The sequence below is a fragment of the Eurytemora carolleeae genome, unplaced genomic scaffold (genome assembly GCF_000591075.1).
Source record: "Eurytemora carolleeae unplaced genomic scaffold, Eaff_2.0 scaffold405, whole genome shotgun sequence".
NCBI lineage: Eukaryota > Metazoa > Arthropoda > Copepoda > Calanoida > Temoridae > Eurytemora > Eurytemora carolleeae.
The window spans coordinates 65,465-89,484 of NW_019396303.1; the positions used below are offsets into that span (position 1 = coordinate 65,465).

The 24,020-nt window shown below is 32.9% G+C and overlaps 2 protein-coding genes across 22 annotated transcripts in view; both read right to left on the reverse strand.

Annotated features, from left to right (window-relative positions):
• LOC111700534 (uncharacterized) lies at positions 1-12,820 on the reverse strand. 21 transcript variants are annotated; one of them, XM_023471479.1, is made up of 14 exons: positions 12,740-12,820; positions 7,873-8,057; positions 7,427-7,478; positions 6,633-6,672; positions 5,979-6,042; positions 5,677-5,922; positions 5,220-5,302; positions 5,064-5,122; positions 3,767-4,659; positions 3,459-3,524; positions 2,788-2,913; positions 1,188-1,319; positions 375-422; positions 1-65 (listed from the first exon to the last, which is right to left on the reverse strand). In XM_023471479.1, exons 2-14 carry the CDS (start codon positions 8,018-8,020, stop codon positions 58-60), a joined length of 1,965 nt encoding a protein of 654 aa, XP_023327247.1. In that variant the 5' UTR covers positions 8,021-8,057; positions 12,740-12,820; the 3' UTR covers positions 1-57. The 21 variants fall into 21 exon arrangements, with proteins under 21 accessions (XP_023327247.1, XP_023327248.1, XP_023327244.1 ...); XM_023471480.1 differs by having other exon boundaries at positions 375-429; XM_023471476.1 differs by having other exon boundaries at positions 375-440.
• The window catches only part of LOC111700537 (pumilio homolog 6, chloroplastic-like), a 22,413-nt gene continuing 11,207 nt past the window's right edge, over positions 12,815-24,020 (reverse strand). Inside the window, exons 15-22 of the mRNA XM_023471489.1 lie at positions 22,880-22,966; positions 22,024-22,090; positions 21,041-21,104; positions 19,928-19,997; positions 18,239-18,289; positions 15,286-15,361; positions 13,967-14,043; positions 12,815-13,092 (exon numbers count right to left, since the gene is read on the reverse strand). Coding sequence (XP_023327257.1) covers positions 13,072-13,092; positions 13,967-14,043; positions 15,286-15,361; positions 18,239-18,289; positions 19,928-19,997; positions 21,041-21,104; positions 22,024-22,090; positions 22,880-22,966 — 513 coding nt within the window. The 3' untranslated portion in view covers positions 12,815-13,071. The remainder of the gene's footprint in view (positions 13,093-13,966; positions 14,044-15,285; positions 15,362-18,238; positions 18,290-19,927; positions 19,998-21,040; positions 21,105-22,023; positions 22,091-22,879; positions 22,967-24,020) is intronic.

The window sequence follows — 24,020 nt, forward strand, 5'->3', positions numbered from 1 at the left end:
TAAATGTTCATACATTTATTAACTGAAAAAGAATAATATCATAATAAAAAAAAATTTTTAGTTCTCTATAGATAAAGGTTTTTATTAATGTTTTAAGATGTGTGAGGAATAAAAAGTAGTCTCTAATAAAAGTTAATAATAATAATAATAATAATTGATTTAAAAATGTTCGAAATTTCTTACTTTACAATTTAAAAGTATTTTAAAAAAGGCAAACTGCTTTTTAGAAATTTTTATGAGTATCTCATAGCTCTTTTAAAATGATGATTCTTTACTTTCCTTAGTATAATCCTTATTATTGAAATGTGAAAAACCGGTTTAGAAATCAAATACAAACTGAGCAGCGGGGTGCACAGTAAAATAATAATAAAAACCTTTAAGAACAATCGATGGGCTGACCACAATATACTGATCTATTTCTTCTAAAACATATTGTAAAACAGGAAGGGGTACTTATTGTTTGGCTAAATATATACTATATGGGTAACTAACTGAAGTACCCGGCGTTGCCCGTGAAATTAAAACATACCCTTTATTACACGCCCCCGGGGTACCCATGGGCTCCTTTAAAAATGTCAGCCAATTCGGGCGAAACGAAGAGATTTATTGTATAGCAATATTTCCATAGAACCTTTCTTCAAGAAAATACAGTGGAACCCGTAAAACTGTTGAATAGGAAGACGACATTGAAACAATAATTTGTGTATAAGATGTTGGTATTTTGCTATGGAAGCTTAAAAGATAAACTTTCACACTCCTTTTTTCCGTTAAACTATTTAAAATCTTAATTCGTCTTCTATTCCCAAAGTTTTATGGGTTTCACATCAACAAGAAGCCAATGAAATAATTATGCGGCACTTTAATCATCCGAGAAAGAGGAATTTAAGTTTTGAACTTTTGATATGCCCAAAATCGATAATTTTATTTTAATAAGTAAAATTGCATTTGCATGGCCTCAACATTTTTCAAATAAACAAAGAGTCAAGAAACAGTAAGATTTTTCTTTTTTCTTTTAATAATAAAATGTTGCGAAGAATCTTTGTAAATAGCAACCGACTAAATCTTGAATTCTAGAATGAAATATATCCCGAATTAAAAAATTTGTTTAAATTAAAAAAAGAAGAAGACGACATTCAGTATTAAACTAGCCGTGAAAGTATACACCTGTACAATAAGCGCCCCTGAACCTAGACGATAAATTGAAGAGCATGAACTTGAACTGGTTGAACTGGATGAACTGGTTGCTGTGAAAGATGAATCAGATGTTCCCATGTACTGATCATATTCCCGGTTCAGTACGCTAGGGACTCCAAGAACGTCTAAAACATTGAGGATTGGTAAAATCTTAGAAAATGCAAGGCAAGGCGTGGAATTAAAAATACTGAGGATGCTGAAAGAGTAAGGCATGGAATTAAAAATACTGAGGATTTTTTTATTTTACAAAAAATAAAATTTTTTGAGGAAAACAAAATCGTACTTCTTTTAGCCTTTGCCCCACCCCGGGGCACCCATGAGTTTCTTCAAAAAATGTTAGCCAATTCAGTCTATCTGTTTGGCCAGACATAGATAACATAACAATAAAGGACTTATTTATACTATGCTTTTACGCGCCTATTCTATATTCTAACTTTTAATTGTGGCTTTATCTGTGAGCATTTTCTAAATGTAAAGTATAAAACAAAAACAAAAAAAGTTTGCAGGTTTCATATTATTTTTTCGCGCAATTTCAAAATTTTACAAAAACAAAAAAACTTTTTTAACACAAATTATTGAAATTTTGATCATTCATAACCTTTTCCTGGCTTCAAGTAACGCCCCACACAAAATTTGGACCCGATCGGTTCAGCCGTTATGACATTTATTGGATACAAACCCACAAACAGACAGAAAGTCAGACAAGCAAAGTAAAAATATAGATAGAAGATATAACGTAGATAAAAGACCATCATCTTATTATTTTCTATTTACACCCATGTCTGAAGGGCGTTTCTTGTGATCAAATTAATAGCTGAGATAAGAAATAATTTGGCTAGCAAGACTGTAGACGTAATCTCAAATGATTTAAAGAGTGACATCTGTGGTTTCTTTTGTTTTCCCTTCATAGTCTCTGAAGCATAAATGCGTTAGTAACCTCAATTGAAAAATTATCATTTTTAAGTCAGAACTTAGGAGACATCGAATTTTTTTATTATAAAATATCGTTTTCTAATATTACTGATATCCGAATGCCGCCAAACTTTAGTTTTTTTTAAATTAAATAATTATATGAAGCTCTTCAAAACAATCCCACATATTTCATGGCTATTTATTTATCTTTACATTCACTGAGATGTAGGTATAGTATAAAACCCATTGAAAAATTATCAAGATAACATGTTATTCTTCCTATGTCCCCGAAGGGATAAATGAGTACAGGTTGTGAATCGGACAATCTAAAAATGAAGAATAAACAAAATAACGGTGGCTCATCATATTTCATACTGTTTCCAATAATTAATTTCAAAATTATTTTTTGAATAATGCCGCAACAACCGAAGTCAAAACTTTTAAATCATTAATTCATTCAAAATTCAATTATCATTATTTGTTCTGGGCCGATTAACTTAATTCCTTACTGACATCTCTAAATGTACTGAAGTCATCGACCTATCAGAAGACAAAAATCTTCACTTCACTATGTCATAAACATTTCAGTAGTTCTCACTAATTTAATCGCCTTCAAATTAAAAGTTTCCTTTGTGTATATCAAGCTCAGCTCTGTTGGGGTCAAAACTTTTGAATGTTTACCTAGAATGGGTTTATCAAGAGATGCAATACAGAATGGTAGTTCAGGCTCACCCTCAGACTTCTTATCCTTCCTGGAGCAGACTTGAACTGGGCTGGAGGGGTACACCAGTTCAGGATCACACAGACCTATACCAGGGGTATTTTTTGAGAAAAAAAAATCTGTTCGAATTTTTGGTGAAAATTAGAATTTAGAAATACTGAAAACTTTTCCTAAACTTTTTAATATTAAGTTCCCAAAAAATCATTTATTTCTACCCCACCCCCCCCCAAAAAAAAATATCTGTATTTCCAATTTAGCAAAAACTTGTAAGTTTAGTTGCTATCTTGGCAAACGTCTGTTTTTGACCTTCCTAAAACTTCATATTTTTTCACTCAAAAGAAATGTAATTTTATCCCTCTTTAAAAAGTTGCCCATTCAAGACTAAAAAATTTAGATTTTTAAAGATCTCCGGGAGCCTAACAAAACGCTCCATTATACATTTAAAATCCGAAAAATTTCTTCAACAAGAAGGGCTCTGCAGCTCTGTAGTTGTAGCTTTGGGGGAAAAATATTATTTAAAATTTGAGGGGGGGGGGGGCAAAAACTATGGGTCTCAGAACTAACATACAACCTGGATCTTGCTTCTAATTTTTCTATCTTCTGTGACACTTTCTCATTTTTATTTGAATACCTGAACATATTTTAGCCAGATCTGGAAGAAGTTCTAGGTCTGTATCAAGATCAAGACCGGGAATACCTTTAAGAGATTAATTTAACATTATTTTAAGACTACTTTTAGATCTAGAATAAGCTGACCAATTTTCTTTTAAAATTTCAAGCAATTTTTTATGCTTCCCATAGATAAAGAAAATTGTGACCTCAGGTTTAATTTTCAAGTTATCTTCATTATCTGTTCTTAGATAAAGTATCTTGAATACTTGCATTTTTTCTAATTTAGGTCTTATTCATACAATAACAAACATAATAAATAAATTTTACCATTCTCAATTTTGCAAGGCCCAATGGTTCTCTGATTGTTAATGGAGTGCACAAATTGCTCTTGCTTTACTTTGTCCGTCTCGTAAATCTTGCAAATGAGCTGGTTTTGGTTTGTTTGACTCATTAGCAAGTTTTTACAAGGCTGGTAAATCTGAGGTTTCTGGGTTAATTGTTCAGGAAGTGTGATCTTGCTAGACTGAGTGAAGGTGTTCTCCCTGTACTTGGTCATTGGGTTTTGCAAAACCAGATCATTTTGCCCAAATTTGATCAGGATTGAGGCCTTGTTGGATTGGTTATTCAGAGTTGTTTTATTGGACCTATACGTCTTCTGGCTGGAGAAACTTCGAGAAGGGGTTCTGTGTGCTGTTTTCTTTTGAATAATAATCGGTTTGTTCCACTCTTTTAATTTCTGGTTGGGCTGGTTACCAGGCTTGTGGGTGCTCTGTTTTGGAAAACTGATAAATGTGTCTTGACTTTGGTTACTCTTCTGATAGTTGAGACTTTGGTTACTCTTCTGATAGTTGAGACTTTGGTTACTTTTCTGATAGTTGAGACTTTGGTTACTCTTCTGATAGTTGAGACTTTGGTTACTCTTCTGATAGTTGAGACTTTGGTTACTCTTCTGATAGTTGAGACTTTGGTTGTTGAAACAATAGTTGAGGTTTGGACTACTGTTCTGGAAGCTGAGACTTTGGGCACAACTCTGAAAGTTCAAACTTTGGTTATAATTCTGTTGGTCGAGATTTTGATTTCTGATCTGATAGCTGAGACTTTGATTCTGCCCATGAGACATGTTTGGATTTGGCCAAATCTGAGAGTTCTTATTTGGCTGCAATGTACAGGTGTTGAGGTACATGTTGGCAACAATGGTGTACTGTTGTTCCCTTGTTACCCTTAAAAATATACATTTTTTGATTTAATTAATAAAAATTTAAGATATGGATTTCATTTAAAAAATGTTTATGGTTTGAAGATTTTGAACAGGGGCGGATGATATTATGGTGAAAAATCATCAGCTCGCATTAAAAATATTTGTTATAAATGTTTAGTAGATTTTTTAAGTCACATAAATTAAATGAAAAATAAGTACATTTATTGGAAATGGTATGAGAAAGGGGGAAAACTTGACTGATGACCGACAGATTTTTTATTTCCCCTCCCCTAGGGGATGTAATCCAACTAAATTTATACCCTTGACTGAAGAGAAGACCAACAATGCTACGTCAGCATGGCATTGTTTTCAGGCATCATTTAATTGTTAAAAACTCATAAAACCTTTCTATACCTAAAAACTTACCATTCTAAGGTCTTGCTATCTACAGGAATTCTAGAGAAAACGGGTTTACCAACATTGGACTGTAAACAACATAACTCCAACAAAATTTACATAAGAATTGTCAGAGTTAGTATTACTGTGTTTTATGTAAGCATAGTAAAACTGAAGTTGTGTTTCCTTGCTTTGTGAAGCTTTTCTTATTCTACCCTTCTTTTGAACCAGTTTCTTCCACTGTCCTGTGTATCCGGAAGAAGACACTCCTAAAGCTCAGATTTGGCATCATGTTTGGAATCTTTTTTAATAGTTAGGTTTTTATTATCTTTAGCAGCTTCCAAAGACAAATATGAAACTGTGTATCAATCAATCAGAGTGTTAAGGATGTTCTACTACCCATATATATCAAACTTAAGCTGAAATTACTAAATTATTAAATCATTAAATAACAATTCAGATAAAAACTTAAAACTTAAGAGCATTATTATATCGAATGATGTTTTCTTTGAAAGTCCCCTTTCATACTAAAAAGCTTATGGATTTCTCACAAAAAGTTTATGGATTTCTCAAAAAAAAAGATAAAAAACAAACAAAATATAGATACTCGTTCATATTTTAAAAAACTTATGCCAAATCTTGCCTTCAGCTGAACCTAGAGAAGGTACTGCATTAAGACTAGAAATGTTTAGATGCATGTTGGAGGAAGGTGTTTTCTTTTGATCAACAGCTTTAACAATAGTAGCACTGCTTACTTTGACAATTTTACAACCAACAACACTTTTGTCAGCAGGCAAGTTAAATGTTTTTGCTTCTCCTAAGGAGTTAAATGAAAAAGAGTTTTGAACATTTGGTACCATCTTGATTGGAATTGGTTCAATTTGAAATCCTAAAATAATAAATTTTATATTATCATAGAATAAACAAAAAAACATGATTAATCACCTGGAGACGTTATTGGCGTTTTGGTAGACATTTTGCAGCCAGAAACACTCTTCGTTTCATAGAAATAAATGAAAGTATTAAAACATTTCATGATAAGGAATGGCTATTAATTACAAATTAACAAAGTTATACTACTTTTTAAAGGGAGTGACTGGCTATATAAGGTAGTTGAACTGTGTATGCAGTGTTGTGGAAAACTTCTTTCGGATTCATTTGAGACATATTAAACTTTTTAAAGATCTGTATATCCTGAGTTTGAGCGCAAATTCGAAATGAAAATTAATCTTCTCATCGAAAATACGTAATCTTGTTCAATTGTTAGATTCTATTTTCTCATTATTCTGAAAACGTATCCACCCCCAAAGTATGAGTTTTGAACGTCAAATTTGCGCTCAAACTCAGGATTTACAGATCTTTAAAAAATTTAATATGTCTCAAATGAGTCCGAAAAAAGTTTTCCACAACACTGCATACTCAGTTCAACTACCTTACATAACCGGTCACTCCCTTTAAAGAATAATTCACGAGTTTAAAAAAGGAAAATTAATCAAGATTCCCTTTTTATCTTCATAATATTTTTTTTCCTCTAACACCCCAAAAAAAATCAGGCAGAAATAGACTAAAATCCATGTATTATATTTCTTTCATTTAAACCTTTACAGGTGCCATAGTGTATCCGGGTATGGGGTATATCCTGCAATTAAAGTAGTTTTAGAACTGCCAGACTATTTTTCTAAAAAATCATTAACCCCCCTGATATGCAGTGACATTTAATTTTTAACAAATATTTAGCCCATCAGTTATTTTCTATACTTTTACTCCTTTTAAATCTATTTCTTTGGCATGTTATTTGGTTTTGTATAAGTCAGAATAAAGATCAGTTGAATGTTTAGATCTTTAAAAATTAAAATCTTTTCAAATTAAGATTAGATTTAATGATTCTTAATTCTTAATAATTAGTAAGAAGTAGGTGAAAGGCACAAACTTTTCATACCTAGACCAGTGGCCGAATTTAAAGAATTTGAGCGGCGGTTTAAATTTAAGCCGTGGCTTAAATATGGTTGGTTCCACTTAAAATTGTATCAAATGTTTTAAGATTCAAGCCGGCGCTTAATTTAGACCGGGTTTTGGCAGATTTAAACCGTGGCTCAAATTCTTTAAATTCCATCTCAGGGCAATTAACCGCTTTCAGTGACAGCCGCTAATTTTGTATGCGTAATTTATCCTGAATTCAAATACTAAGAACCTTTCATTATATTTTAATACCATATAATGAAAGGTTATATAACAATATCTAATTAAAGGTTCTCAGTATTTGAAATCATGACACATTAGGCATACATAATTAACAGCTGTCACCGTTGTCACAAACTTACCCAGGCCTAATTATGCCTGCAAGTTCAAGTTGAAGAGAAATTGTTAAACTAAAATATTGAAAATATTCTTACATGTTTGCTGGTTGAAGAAAAATGATGGAGGGTGGTAAAGGATGTATGGTGACTACATAGAAAAAATATGATTAAAAAACTCAATATTATTTTCATTGAAAACTCTCTCCTCTTCACAATAAAGTTGTCATTTAAATTTTTAATTGATAAACTTTAAATCCGAAATTTGAAAATTTAAATAGACAATTTAATCTGAAAAAAAAAGATCCAGATCCCAGCTCTGAATAATCAATCAATTCAAAGAACTTGTTCAACATCTCTTTTAATATGTCTTATAGCTTTTAACTAATATTTCACTAATTAAAAAGAGCACAAAATATTAAACATTTGTCTTTTGTGAGAGAAGTTAGCTAACTTACTCAGAATCGATTTTTTAGGTTTGTAACGTAACAAATCCAGAATCTGGTAGTTATCTGTTTTAAAATGGTATGAATAGGTCAAAGTACCTAGATTATTGTTAGACACTGAACCAGAATAAAGCAGAGCATTCTCCATAGGCCTAAGGATTAAATCGGCTGGTGTTACCGATGTTGAACTAATTTCAGCACTAGCAGGATTCTCTCGTAAACTTCTTACTTGGTTATTCAGATCCATTATAGTGCCTTCCTCAGGTCAACAACAATGAAATTTACTAAATAAAGAAAATAGTAGAGGACAATAAATCCTTAAATGAATCAGGATTTATCTTTTGATAATTCTAATGACACTCACTGGATTTATTTTATAAGGCAACAAATCATTTTTGATAACTTCTAGTCCAATAAAGGAAAGAAATGGAACAATGCTTATGTAATTCACTGGTGCACAGTTTTGGAATGCAAAATAATCTTTATAAAACTCACTGATTATCAAAGTGAATAAATACTAAAGTGGTCCAAACTCATAGTTGGATGACGACATTTTATGTCCCAAGTAAATATAAATGTGTATATATATATATAAATTGGTCTGTATACGGAGTGTACAGTACAACAGAAACTGGACTCCCTTTGTTTACAAACACAGACTTAGAATTTGTATTTAACTTAAATATAGATTAACGTAAATTAAGATTTCAGAAGTGAATTTTAGCCATTCTACTGCACAATAAATAATTTCAGACAGCACAATAATGCCTGAATGCATAATCTGTAAAGCAAGGAATGCACAGTTTGTCTCACCAAAAAATGAAGATGTTCAAAAAAATGGTTAGTTGCTCTTATAGGAGTCTGTTCTCAACCGAGCCAAGGGTCCAGGAGTTGTTTCAATCATTTCAATCCTGAAGATATAGTGGTCCCTAATTCTGATCGATGCAGATTGAAACAAGGAGCAATTCCGAAGTTTCATGGAAACTATTGAGGAAAATAATGATCATAACTATTCTAAATTGCACGCTGGATTTAGATCTGCCAAATAACGTACATTGTAAATATAAAAAAATGAATTCCGGAGTTAAATGTAGAAGCTAGATACTATGTTGCTGGATATATTACTCACAAGTTAAAACTCTCTGCATCAAATGACAGAAAACCGAACTCCTGGATATCATTAACCGTCTATGTCCGAACGTAATATTTTTCAAAATATTTTTTTGAAATTTTCAATTTATTTTAGAAATGTTCCCTGAGGAACAGAAATATTTTTATTTTTTTAATACAATGCATAGTTTTAGTGATAGTGACAGCGGTCGATATCGACGGCTTCGTCAACACGGGATTTTAAAATGGCCAAAATCGACCGCTCCGGAAGAAAGCAAAGTTTGTAGATTTTACTAGTAAAAGTAAACATATCTTTAGTTAAACATTGAACACAGCTTGTTTGTAGTTTGTAGTTCAAATATCTTGACACACGGAAGCCTAAAAGAGGGGGGGGCAATTACCCCCCACCCCCATTCCCCCTTTTATAACATTACTTATCCCCACTCCACCTTCATAACATTACTCAGCAATCAGCCTTGGTTAAGTGAAATCTTGAGGGGTTTCAGACCCCAAAGGGTTCTGAGCCTCATCCCCCCTGAAAAAAAGTGTTAAGTCCCCTCTGTACAAAATCCTGTATACGCCCCTGTTATCTTCTAGAACTAGTTTTCATAAAATTTATACTAAGTATTATTGTAACAAATTCAAGAAAACACGAAGACGATTACCACCCTATCCTATCCCTCCCTTCACATCCATCCCATCCCTCCCATTATATCCCTCCCATGCCATCCCTCCCATCCCATCCCTCCCATCCCATCACTCCCTTCCCACCCCATCCTAACCTTTCCATCTTATCCCATCACTCCCTTCCAATCTCATCCTTTCCATTCCTCCCTTCCCACCCCATCCTACCCTTCCAATTTCATCCCTGCCTTCCTATCCATACCTTCACATCCCTTCCATTCCTCCCTTCCCATATCATCCCATCCATCCCTTCACATCCTTTCCATTCCTCCCTTCCCATATCATCCCATCCATCCCTTCACCACCTTACCATTCCCATCTTTTCTCATCCCTACCTTACTATCATGAATCCATTCCATTCCTCCCTCCCTTCCCATTCGACTGCCTTCCCACCCCCTCTTCCCATCCCTTCCTTCCAATCCCACCCTTCCTATTCAATCCATCTCTCCCATTCCTCCCATACCATCCCACCCATCCCTTCCCATCCCTATCTTCTTATCCCGCATATATTTTTATATTATTCTGAAGCCGTCTATTTTGCCCTACTGTTATGTCCCCCACATGTGCGAAGCCGTCGATAACGACCGCTCAAAAAAGCTGCCAAAATTATACTAAAACAATAATTTAAACCATTAAAATGTGAATATATAAAAAGTAATAACTTTTGACTGATTATATGGTTGCAATGTGAAACTACAAACTCGCTTTACAGCTGAGAAATAACTTTTAATGATGATAAGCCACTGGTAGTATCTGAAAGAATATGTATCATGTTACCACTGTAATTGTTGTCTAACTCTAATAAATTATTTAACCAATATACTTTCGAGAACAAAATCATCAAGTTCTTAATTTGGCATATGAGAAACTCCAGTACTATTCTGCCCCAAACGTAACTACAGAACCAGTGCTTAGGATCCGGATCCGTTGGATCCGCAAGATTTTGGCTTCCTGGATCCGGATCTGCAAAAATATGCGGATCCACGGATCTGGATCCAAAGGGTAAAAAATCAACCAAAAACTGCAAAAAAAACTTTTTTGCTCCTAAAATCCAAATCTGAACTTTTGAAAAAAAGTTTTAGGTTAAAAATAAGCGAAAAAAATATAACAAAATATTTAAAATTATTTTTTGTTAAAAAAATCAGTAAATCTTATTAAAGAAATGACCTGGATCCGGATTTGCATCAAAATTAAATGGATCATAAGCACTGTACAGAACATCACAAATACAATCTTAAGGCCGTTCTAATAAAGGATTTACACCAGTGTAAACTGTCATTTACACTGGTGTTTACCTAGGATCGGATTTAATAGTCATGAATTACACTGGTTCAAACAACAACAACGTACAGTTTACACTGGGTAGATTTACACCAGTGTCAAGAAATGAAAACACTGGGTCCACCCTGTGTTTTCTGACTTACCCAGGGTAAACAGAGACCAGAAAACCATGCAGAGAACTTAATAGTTCAGAAAATTAAAAGCATTTAATAATTCTATTAAATTTTATTAATATTTTTGGAATATTTTATGGATGATTTCTCATAACCAATAACCATTTTAATAATTATAACTTCTAATAATATATTAATGCCAAAAAGAATTTCAAAAAAAAAAATTAAATAAATCGCCTTTTTATGTTGGCATTCAATTTTAAAGTTGGAAATCTTTAATTTTTTGCATTTTGTATACTTTGATAATTTTAAACGGTGGCGGGAATAAAATGTTAAAATTATCAACTAAATTTTAAAAAGTAAGACATTTCTCTTTAAATATAGTGAAATTAACATATATAACTAGTACATTGACGATTTCCAGTCTAACCAGCAAAGACGACTTCAATCCCCAATACTTATTCGTTAAGTTATTTTACACATGCGCAAAAGGGTCTTAAGCTGTCTCAGCTGCTGAAAATACGTATTTACACCAGGGTAACATAAGGATAATTAATAAAACCGTGAGTATGGCGACACTGGTGTAAATTCAGCTGACCCAGGGTTCAGGAATGATTATTAAATCCGTGGTTAGGTTACACCGGGGAACACAAATACACCAGTGTAAATATACCCTTAGGGTTTACACTAGTGTATTGCATTTCTTTATTAGAACGGCCTTTACTTACAATCAAACTTACAGGGAGTAACCGGCAATATATGGTAGACTTTTTTAGGATTCATTAAACATATAAAACGTTTTGATGATGTATAATTAGATAATTTGAGCGCAATGTTGAAAAGTTTTCAATGTGTTTTATAGTATCACCCCTGAATCTAAGTACAAATAGCAAATATAAATAAATAGCCATGAAATAAGCAGGAACAGTTTAAAAGAGCTCCATCAGATTATTCAATTCAAGACAAAAAATCATTTGATAAAAAACCGACATTCTTTTTTTTCGATGTCTGCGAAGTTCTGAGTTTATTTTTATTTGGAAACATTAAGGATGCTGTTCAGTTCTCACCCAACTCCATTTCTATGAACAATTCTCCTGAGACGTTCATCATTAATGGAATATGGAAGGGGGGGGGGGCAGTTCCCCCTGAATACGCCTCTGGTTATACCTCTTCCGACCCTATAGGGAAGAAATAGGTTGGTATTTGTTCCATCAAGTAAAAGATGTATTTCCAGAGTTCCGGAGTTAGGGCAAATACTTCTGATAACACTCATACGCTTTTTATGACACTGAAATTATGGACAATTGCATACTTTCTTACTAGACCAGTTCTAAAAAGGAAATCACTGAACTAGTTCCGGTCTAAAACTTAACTTATGTTAGTAAAATAAAACTAAAATCTTGATATTCTTTCAATATTCAAACATCACGGTAAATTGTTCGGGCAATGGCTGAAATATGAGTCACAATGGACTCAATTTGTAAATTGTTAAAAGCATGGCTGAAATATGAGTCACAATGGACTCAAGTACAGAGTTAACCCATCAATAACAGTACAATCATCTACCAACCTTTAAGAAAAATACAAAGATGCTCCAAATAATGCTAGTCAGTATTACAGCCATATGTAGAAACATGGAACAATGATTAAACCTGCAAAGCACATTTCAACTATGTACAAACATAGTACAATGATTACACTGGCTAACCATATATGTAAAAGACCAGCATTGTACAACATTACACGATAAATCATCTTGCAAAATAATGAATACTTGCTTCTAGTGATTTTTCTGCACACTACTGCCGACTGATCTTGAAATTATGCATGGCCGAGCTAACAATTCAACATCATTTTCTGAAGGAAAAAATTAATGAACAATTGACATATTGAAAATCACACGAAAAAGAACAAATTAGAAAGACAATTAAAATGAAAAAAAAATTAAATGTAATGAAAAAAATAAAATCTTTAACAAGGAATAGAAAACTTAATCATAAGTGATCACATATAAACATGATTATAACATACAGTGCTGTCAGTACAATTATTTAAAGCCGGCTATACACAACTTGTTGTAGATTCAGAGCTGCTTAGTACTCAAGTAACTTTATTTCTTTGAGCGACTCTCCTGAGGCATTCATTTTAAGAAAAAATATAAAAAATATGAAGGTCTTAAATCTTTTGAGACCGATGGGAAAAGGAAGCTAACTAAAATAGTTAGATGAAAAAATGACAGGAAATAAAGGAAATTAGGACTTTTTCCTGCTATTTTTCTGAAGTCCCAGAGAAAAATATCATTGGAAATTGCTTATTTCCTGAAGTCCCTAGAGAAGGTTTGAGTTAACAAGGACTTAAATACATATTGGACCAATAATGTCAGAAGAGAATTTACATCTTTTTTACTTCGGTAACCTCAATAAGACTTGGCACATCAGCATTAACCATGTCCGAATTCTGTAATTTAAATGAAAATTTTTTTTCACCAAAAATTTCTGCATCAAACTTTGGCAAGGGGTTTTAACTACCAGTTTTTCTATTTTTCCGTCTTTCTAAGTGCATATTCCATCCGTCTACTTTTCAATCTTCCTGTTTTTCAATCTGTTTCATTTTATAAAGTAAAACACTAATTACAAACATCTAAAGGTATTCTATTAACTTTTCCCCCTTTTTATCACATTTTCTCAGTTAATTTTGAATTTTAATATTCTGAATTTAGGAATTCATTTTTTAGTTCAATATTGAATATTTTAAGCTCACTTGCCTCAATGATATATATTTTCGAGTAGAATTTTTAGAAGGAAAAAAATGTCCCTCTTCCCTTTCACTTGTCACATTTTTTCTAAACTTTTACGATCAGAGTCAATATTTTGCATTTAAGAAACTTCTAAAATTCTAAAATATGTTTATTTCTTAACCTCCTTAGGAAAAAAAGGATAAAAAATGCCTAACACATAAGGGGTGGGGGGGACTAATTGACGTCAAATTTATGAATGAGCCTTTTCCTTGAGATTGTGCTGGTTGATGATACCCTCAATAAAGGAGATCAGGTGCTGACGTAGTAATCCCAAACCAGGATTGTCTAATAAAACCCCAAAATGAAACTAATTGTTTGTTTGTAAGCCTAATAACAAATTATTCAACCCTGGACTGAGTTGCCCAAAATCATGAAGGGTACTAGGTAGCACCACAAGAAAAAAAGACAACGACAGAATTAAAAAGTGAATATTGGCAGAATTAAAAAGTGAATATAGGCAGAATTAAAAAGTGAATATTGACAGAATAAAAAAGTGAATATTGACCGGATTAAAAAGTGAATATTGGCAGACTTAAAAAGTGAATATTGGCAGAATTAAAAAGTGAATATTGGCAGAATTAAAAAGTGAATATTGACAGAATTATAAAGTGAATATTGGCAGAATTAAAGTGAATATTGGCAGACTTAAAAAGTGAATATTGGCAGAATTAAAAAGTGAATATTGGCAGAATTAAAAAGTATTCAAGCGGGAAAAACGACCCATGAGTTTAAAGGGTGCCATTGGAAATCAGTCATGCCACTTAAAATCTAAAAGAATATGTAGTTGTTTTCTGAAAAAACGGTAAAAATCCTCATATATAAAATTGTTTTGTACCATTTTTGCAAAGAATGGCTTAAAAATTATAAAAAACATTGAGAACATATTCTTGTAGATAAAAAATACTATTTGCCAGTCGGCTGGTCTGATTCTATACATCGCCAAGCGACGAATCCTAAAAAGGATTAGATGAAAGAATTGATATGCATTTACAAAGTACATGGTTCATAGTCCAAGTATTATATAATAGGCCAGTAAGTTTTTGATCTCTTAAAAAATAGAAATATTATCATGTTTTCACATTTTCATGAAGTTTTGAGATCTTTCCTCCCTAATTCTTAAAAACACATTTGTTGTATAATGATATCTTTAAATTTTTCAGATTTTTGTGTCCTGAAATTTGAAAATTTTGAATGTTTAAAAAAAACTAAACACATAACAATTAAAACTTTTAAAAATGTGACCTGAAATACATTAAAAAACACAAGAGGACACAGCACCCCTCTCAAAATTGTAAACACCTTTAAAAGTCCAATACGAAAAAGCATGTTCATTTCAGTTTCTTGATTTTACATTAACAAAATTTTCAATAAGTTTCCAGCATGGCAAAACTGCAAAGATGTCTAGTTTTTTTTCTTTTAAAATTAGCCAAAATATTATTGAAAAAAGTACGAACAAGAAGATAATGAAGAACAAGACTATTATAAAAAAATTAAAAATAAAGATGTAAAAAAAGATGAGGTTTTTACCTTTATAAACTGCAATCTCTGTAAGACAAAGAATAAACAATGGTATTTCAGTCACTTCCAGTTCAACCTTCTCACCCTTAAATAATAAACATTGATATTTCAGCCACCTCCAGTTCAACCTTCACACCCTTAAATAATAAACATTGATATTTCAGCCATCTCCAGTTCAACCTCCTCTCCCTTAAATAATAAACATTAATATTTCAGCCACCTCAAGTTCAACCTTCTCACCCTTAAATAATAAACAGTAATATTTCAGCCACCTCCAGTTCAACCTCCTCTCCCTTAAATGATAAACATTAATATTTCAGCCACCTCCAGTTCAACCTTCTCACCCTTAAATAATAAAAATTGATATTTCAGCCACCTCCAGTTCAACCTTCTCCCTTAAATAATAAACATTGATATTTTAGCCACCTCCAGTTCAACCTTCTCCCACCTAAAAACAATAAACATTGGTATTTCAGCCACCTCCAGTTCAACCTCTTCTCCCTTAAATAATAAACATTGATATTTCAGTTACCTCCATATCAACCTCTTCACCCTTAAATAATAAACATTGATATTTCAGCCACCTACAGTTCAACCTCTTCACCCTTAAATAATAAACATTGATATTTCAGTTACCTCCATATCAACCTCTTCACCCTTAAATAATAAACATTGATATTTCAGCCACCTCCAGTTCAACCTTCTCCCTTAAATAATAAACATTGATACTTCAGCCACATCCAGTTCAACCTTCTCCCTTGAATAATAAACATTGATATTTCAGCCACCTCCAGTTCAACCTTCTCACCCTTAAATAATAAACATTGATATTTCAGCCACCTCCAGTTCAACCTTTCCCTTAAATAATAAACACTGATATTTCAGCAACCTCCAATTCAATCTTATTCCTTAAATAATAAACATCAATATGTCAGCCAACTCCAGTTCAACCTCCTCACCCTTAAATAATAAACATTGATATTTCAGCCACCTCCAGTTCAACCTTATTCCTTAAATAATAAGCATTGATATTTCAGCAACCTCCAGTTCAACCTTCTCCCTCCCTTAAATAATAAATATTGTTATTTTAGCCACCTCCAGTTCAACCTTCTCCCTTAAATAAAACATTAATATTTCAGCCACTCCAGTTCAACCTTCTCACCATTAAATAATAAACATTGATATTTCAGCCACCTCCATTTCAACTTCCTCAGTCCTCACCCTTCAATAATAAACAATTTGATATTTTAGCCACCTCCAGTTCAACCTTCTCACCCTTAAATAATAAACATTGATATTTCAGCCACCTCCAATTCAACCTTCTCCCTTAAATAATAAACAGTCATATTTTAGCCACTTTCAGTTAAACCTTCTCCCTTAAATAATAAACAATGATATTTCAACCACCTCCAGTTCAACCTTCTCTTTTAAATAATAAACATTGATATTTCAGCCACCTCCATTTCAACCTCCTCAGTCCTCATTCATTAGACTGCTCATTATTTCAAGTATCCAGCATTTGTTTAGAAGTGTGTCAGATTAACAATGGTACCTTTAAACTTTTGTCCAGGCACGGATGAAATAGATATCATGATTATTATTGCTGAAAATTGATTTCTGTGGAGTCATGATTTAAGTGTAGACTGGCGGTTTCGAAAGTTGCTGAATTTTTTGCTGTAAAAATATGAATAGCTATGTTTGTTGACACAAATAAAAGAACTAAAAGGATATTTGGTAACTTTATTGAATAAAGGCATGAAATGAGAATCAAAAGTAAAGTTTAAAAATATTTTCCCTTATTGGGAGTATCTAAACGGTTGAAAATGAAATAACATTAATTATTAGTGTTGAAATCATGGATATATAATAGAATGGATGATCATAGTCAAGGTTTAATGTAATTTTTTCGCTGGGGTGTTATGCAGTACGTTAGACATTGGACCCTGGAACTTACAATTTGTCTTTGGTTTTTGTAAGGTTAATAGATGTCAAAGGAGTATAGGAAAACATTGTAAGTCTTTAAAACTTGATAAGATTTAGCCTCCTTCTTAGTATTAAAAAAATTGTTGGAAATACTAAAGATTTAAACAATTTGCTGATATTTAATATTTTGAATTTTAAACAAATTTCTCAATATCTTGGTCAATTTTTAAGGTACAAAAACGGCAGACCACATTTTGGAATTCTGAAAACAAGGCGCCTTTGATGCTACCAACTCTTTGAAGAAAATGCTATGTTCAAAAGATTTTAGCTACAGTATCTCATTTTTGCTTACTCCAGGGCCCATTATCTACCAAAGTTCATCTCCAATTTGGACCCTAAACTTCACTTCAAACTTTTGTAAAAGTACAAATTATTTTTATAGAATGAACAATAGCCAAAATAACAAATTGTTATAGTAAAACCTAAAATTTGCTATGCAGAGGTTTTAGAAATTTTCTAAAAATATATAGGGTCCACTGAGATAGCCCACAGCTGCGTAGCCCACCGAGGAATGATTTGCCTCTCATACCACAGGACATGCGACTGCTTTGTTGATTTGGACATCTGAGGCTTAGACATTAGAAGCAATTGTTGCTAGAGTAGACATTTGCGGCAGTATGAAGGAGTTAGTAGTTCCTGATCGGAGGTGTTCGCATTTTGACGCTCTAAAGCTAACTGACGCTGCTCTCCACGAGTAGAGGCGGTGAAGGGGGGGGAGAGAACATGAGGAGACACATTTTGGAGCGAATAATGTATTGTGAATGTTGCGCGGTCAACTGCGCTTACACATTGGTAATCGTCTTCGCATTTTTCATTCAATTTGTTACAATATTATTCTTGGCCAGACAAAAATTTAAAAGGTACCGTTGAAAATCGGCCCTACCACTCTGTAAATAAAGGGTCAGTTAAAATTATGTAGAGTCTCTTTGAATTGGATTTTTGAAAAAAAAGGTGAAAATTCTGGAACATGATTGTTTACCTTGAATATAGAGAGCATCCAACGCTTTACTCTGAAGAATCCTAGTCCGGCCTTTAATAAAAAATCCGTGAAAATATAAATTAATAATAATTGTACACTGAGCGGGGGAAGGCAGGCGGCCATGAGCAACCACTATTTCCCCTTCCGTGCCACATATTAGCTTTTTTCTCTTCCAGCAGCCATGAGCCACCATTATTTCCCCTTCCGGGCCACCACATTTGACTCTTCCGGGCAAAACTACTTACTTAAATGGTATATTTAGGGTCTTTAAAGTGTGATTTTAAAAAATCCAGCTGCGTCACGCAAAAAAGCACAACTCAAACCATTTTTCCAATTCTACTTAAGATTAATATATTATGTGTGTTGAATTCTTAAACTGTTTTACAATGAAATTTTTGACCAATTTGACTGAGTATTGCATATAGCTGGTTAATGAGTGATTTTAAGATGGATATAGTTGTTAAAATAAATTCTCTACATCACCCCCCATGACTCCTTCAGGCTGATGATGCAGATACTGAACTAACAGCAGGCGTGCTTATACTTCTGATCTCCCTATTAACTTCTTGAGAAGCTTACTTAGGAAACTTGTGCACGGCTCTGACCGAAGTTTCCGCTATCTCGAGTTGCCTTGCCTTCGATCCATTGATAAGCCCTGTTGTCCCAGTTACCGGATCTGCTCCACCAACATGAAGCTCTACAACACTTCCATGAAGCACCATCTAATGTCCATCATTTATTCCTTTTTGTTAATTTCTAAATCAACCAATTTTAACTCCGCCTTAAATGCAAATATTTCAAAACACTCGTTTTTTTAAAATAAATGTTAGAAATATCCATTTTAGATCTCTTTATTTTATTATAGTGACTTTTCAAGTCAACAATAGTATAATGAGTCAGTATTTGAATAATCATTAGACTTTGTGATATTTCAAGATGCAATACTCAGTCAAATTTGTCAAAAATTTCACTGTAAAACAGTTTAAGAATTCAACACACAAAATATTAATCTTAAGTTAGTTAAAGATCAATAAACTGTACATATTTTAATTAATAAACTGCTTTACAATTTACAAAGAAACTTTTACATCATTTTACGCATTGTAGGCAACGAATGAAGATAATGTTATGGCCGCCTGTCTACAGTCCCTTTAATTAATTTAGCTACCCCAGAGCTCAACGGAACTCCCGCCCTCCACCTAGTCTACAGTCTCTTTTTAATTAATTTAGCTACCTCAGCGCTCAACGGGAACTCCCTCCCTCCACCTAGTCTACAGTCCCTTTAATTAATTTAGCTACCTCAGCGCTCAACGGGAACTCCCTCCCTCCACCTAGTCTACAGTCCCTTTAATTAATTTAGCTACCTCAGCGCTCAGGGGGAACTCCCGCTCTCCACCTAGTCTACAGTCCCTTTTATAAATTAGGCGACCTCAGCGCTCAGCGGGAACTCCCGCCCTGCATCTAGTCTACAATCCCTTTAATTAATTTAGCTACCTCAGCGCTCAGGGGGAACTCCCGCTCTCCACCTAGTCTACAGTCCCTTTAATAAATTAAGCTACCTCTGCGCTCAACGGGAACTCCCGCCCTCCACCTAGTCTACAGTCCCTTTAATAAATTAGGCGACCTCAGCGCTCAGCGGGAACTCCCGCCCTCCATCTAGTCTACAGTCCCTTTAATTAATTTAGCTACCTCAGCGCTCAACGGGAACTCCCGCCCTCCAATCAGAAAACCAGAAGATATATCTACTATACTCGGCTCTCTAGATATAATAATAATAACAGTAATAATATTAATTATATTACTAATAATAATAATGAACCATTATTCCGTGGAAATCTAGGCCGAGCCCCCAGATAATCTGAAATTTTTGTACCATTTAATAATTGGCACGGGTCTAATGTGGAAGAAAACGCTTACTTTAGTAAATCATGCATTGTCATCTTCGCATTAAGACTATCCCACCCTTCAATCCCAGAAATAAAAGTAAGAAAAAATACAGTTTTTAAACAAATATCTTCAGTTAAAGATACTTCAGGCGTAATTTAAAGTGATTTTAGAAGCGACCACAAATCTGAATGCTTTCCAGCATTACTTCACAGTGAGTGATTGAGATATCAAAGTTTTTCTAGCTTAACGTTGATTGTTAATACTTGGTAATGGGATTAATATCAAGGTACCGTTCTGAATCAGACATGCCATTGCCAATCTATAAATAAAAGTTCACTAAAAATTTCACTACTGTAAGCAGTAATCATTAAAACACAGTTTGTGTTGTTAATCGTTTTAGTTCTTTTATTAAAACTTTTAATAAAAATAAAAAGCTTTCAAAATTATATTTTGCTAAAGTTAACATGGCAATCCAAAAATAGAATAACGCTCGCTTTTACACATATGTTTTTTTCTTCTCGATTATTATCATGTATTTTCCATCAAGATCAAAATTTTCATCTTTAAAAAAAAACAAACAAAAAACGATCATCCTCCAATCTGAGGAGAGTTTAGGGATGTCAACGCACTAACCTCCAAAGCAAGCAGCGGAGTCAATAAAACTTTCAAAGTTAAAGTTTACTTTCATAAAACCTTGCAATATTTGATCCTAAAAAACCGATAATTCTACGTTTTTTTCATAAAGTTTATGCCAGGGTCACAATTAGTCCTATTGGAAGAAAAGCACATATTTAAAATTAAGAATTATTAAGACTTGATCTCTTTGCATTATGCAAAATTTTGACTGTGAAGCAAATCTTTAAAAAAGAACCAAAAATGTACCAACTACAAACAGTCTCTCTTAGATAAACTTACTTGGTAGTTTTGATAATACTGAGGACAAGAGATTCAGCTGCTTCAAGTGGAATACTGTTGCTCACTACTATCAATCAAATTATATTTTAATTTTAACTTACTTAGCTTCATGTGTATAGATATATTTGCTTGAAAAATAAACCCCCCCCCCCCTGTTAACAGAAATTATTCTTAGAAAAGTTGAAACTGTTTCATAGAAATAGTAAAAAAAAAATTTTAATTACCAAATTAAAGGAACATATGTTATGAAAAAACGAAACTCATTTAGTAACTAACAATTAAAAAAAGGATAACGGAAAGTTGATTTTAAATAATGCAAATATGTAACAAAAGATGCGTCTTGAAACCGTCAATTCGTCCGATTTTAGACTTTAAAAATGGCGCAAGGCGAATTTATGAATTTTTTTAAAGAAAGTAACCCATAGTTTGCTCATTTTCCTCAATTAGGAAAATACAATTTGAAGAAAAACCAGCTTGTTGGATGTCAATAATAACGCCATCTCAGTTCAACTACCAGACATTGCGGTTCACTCCCTTTAAGAAAACGAGAAACCGAGAAAAACGAGGACTAAAGACAAAAAAGAAGTTGAACTAGAAAATAAGGTGGATAAGAAATTTTAGAGTCAAACTGTTAAACGCATGAAAAATTAAAACTTGAAGGCAAAACATATCTACTTTCTAGTATGAACCAAAAATTTGATAATAATAATAAATAAAAAATAAAAAATAAAATTAAGGGTGAATTGGGATTATAATCCGGTGAGAGAAACTTCATAAACAAATTACTTTAGGCTACAGTTTGCAATACAAGAGTAAAATTAAGGGAAAATATATCTTTTCCCCTTTTACAAAAAATAACTATAAAATTGAGACCCATTGCACAAAGTTTTCTTTTAAAAAATATGCAGAAATGCCCCCCTTTGCTCAAGCTCTACAAAAGACAATCTAACTTTAAACTTTTCTGAAAAAATATTTCTTGATTCCTTTCATATTCTGTAGAATGGTGAATACTTGGACCAAGTCGGGGACATCCAACAGCATCAACATTTTCTATATGTAATTGGAAGTAACTAATGCTTTTTTCTCTTTTTTCTTTGATCAATTTTTGATAAAACTTGCAATGTTTTAGATCTAAAATATCTTTCCATGGTTTTTCAACCTTCAGAAGGAAAACTAAATATAGCTTTCAATGGTATTTCAACTTTGAGAAGGAAAACTAAATATAGCTTTCTATGGTATTTCAACATTAAGAAGGAAAACTAAAATATCTTTCCATGGTATTTCAACATTAAGAAGGAAAACTAAAATATCTTTCCATGGTATTTCAACTTTGAGAAGGAAATATCTTTCCATACTATGTGAAGGAGAACTAAATCTAGCTTTCCATGGTATTTCAACTTTGAGAAGGAAAACTAAACTATCTTTCTATGATATTTCAACTTTCAAAAGTAAAACTAAAATATCTTTCCATGGTATTTTAACCTTCAGAAGAAACTAAAATATCTTTCCATGGTATTTCAACTTGTAGAAGGAAAACTAAAATATAGCTTTCCATGATATTTCAACTTTGAGAAGGAAAACTAAAATATCTTTCCATGATATTTTAACTTTGAGAAGGAAACTAAACAATCTTTTCATGGTATTTCAACTTTCAGAAGGAAAACTAAAATATCTTTCCATGGTATTTCAACTTTGAGAAGGAAACTAAACAATCTTTCCATGGTATTTCAACTTTCAGAAGGAAAACTAAAATATCTTGAAACAAACATAAAATGCGCGTCGATATTAAATGTCGTCTACTTATTCCAAAGTTTCATGGTCCCCACTATATAAACTGACCTGTACTGTAACTCCTCCGTATTTGGTGGAGAGCAAGGATCTCAATCTAACTTTATTATTCAGGTTCTGGAGTATTACTGCAACCTCCTATATAACAATCTAACTTTAGTATTCAGGTTCTGTTGTATCACTGCAACCTCCTATACAACAATCTAAATTTAGCATTCAGGTTCTGAAGTATCAATGCAACCTCCTATATAACAATCTAACTTTAGTATTCAGGTTCTGAAGTATCACTGCAACCTCCTATATGACAATATAACTTTAGTATTTAGGTTCTGAAGTATCAATGCAACTTCCTATATAACAGACGAATATGCTAAAATTCTGAGATATATAAAATTATAGATATACCAGCTTTGAAACCCACCTTTGCCTGTATTGTTTCCCTATAAAAGTCAACCAAATTAACTAGAATTTTAAAACCAAGCTAAAAATATTCCCGTGCAGTGCTTAGGATTCGGATCCACTGGATCCGAAAAATGTTAGTTTTCTGGATCCGGATGCAAGGGGAAAAATATAAACCAAAATATGGAGAAAAAAAATCTTACTCTCAAAACCCAAATTTGAACTGTTTAAAGAAGATTATCAAACTTTCTTGATCTCTGTATGGTTCGTGAAAATAAAAGAAGAAAAGAAAATAATTTGACAGTTCTACTTTGTTAAATAAATTCAGTAAATCTTCAAGAAATATTCATAACCTTGGATCCATTTATTTCCAGTGCGAACCCGGATCCCGAATCTGCATCAGAATTAAATGAATTTTAAGCAATGTTCTCTTGAGTTTTCCACTCAAAATTTGAGTTTTGATGAGTTATGATCGGACATACAAACAGACATAAATAGATTACTATTTTATATATAAAATATTTAAATGGCTACCCACAAAGTATAATGCTTTAATGTTCTCAAATTCATGGTCTTCTTGCACTTGCTTATTTCTTACCAAAATGTCTAATTTAAAGACATTACCTCCAACGGAAACCCAAATCCTTCCTTTTCATAGGGTTCCAGGTCGTAATTTAAGTCTCGTATTTTGTGGGTAACTCAGTACAATGATCAGCAGTTCAGCAACATTTTGAGGTGTTGTTAATTTCACAAAGGACAAGGAGCAAGCAAGCAGTTTACTTCACGGTGAGAA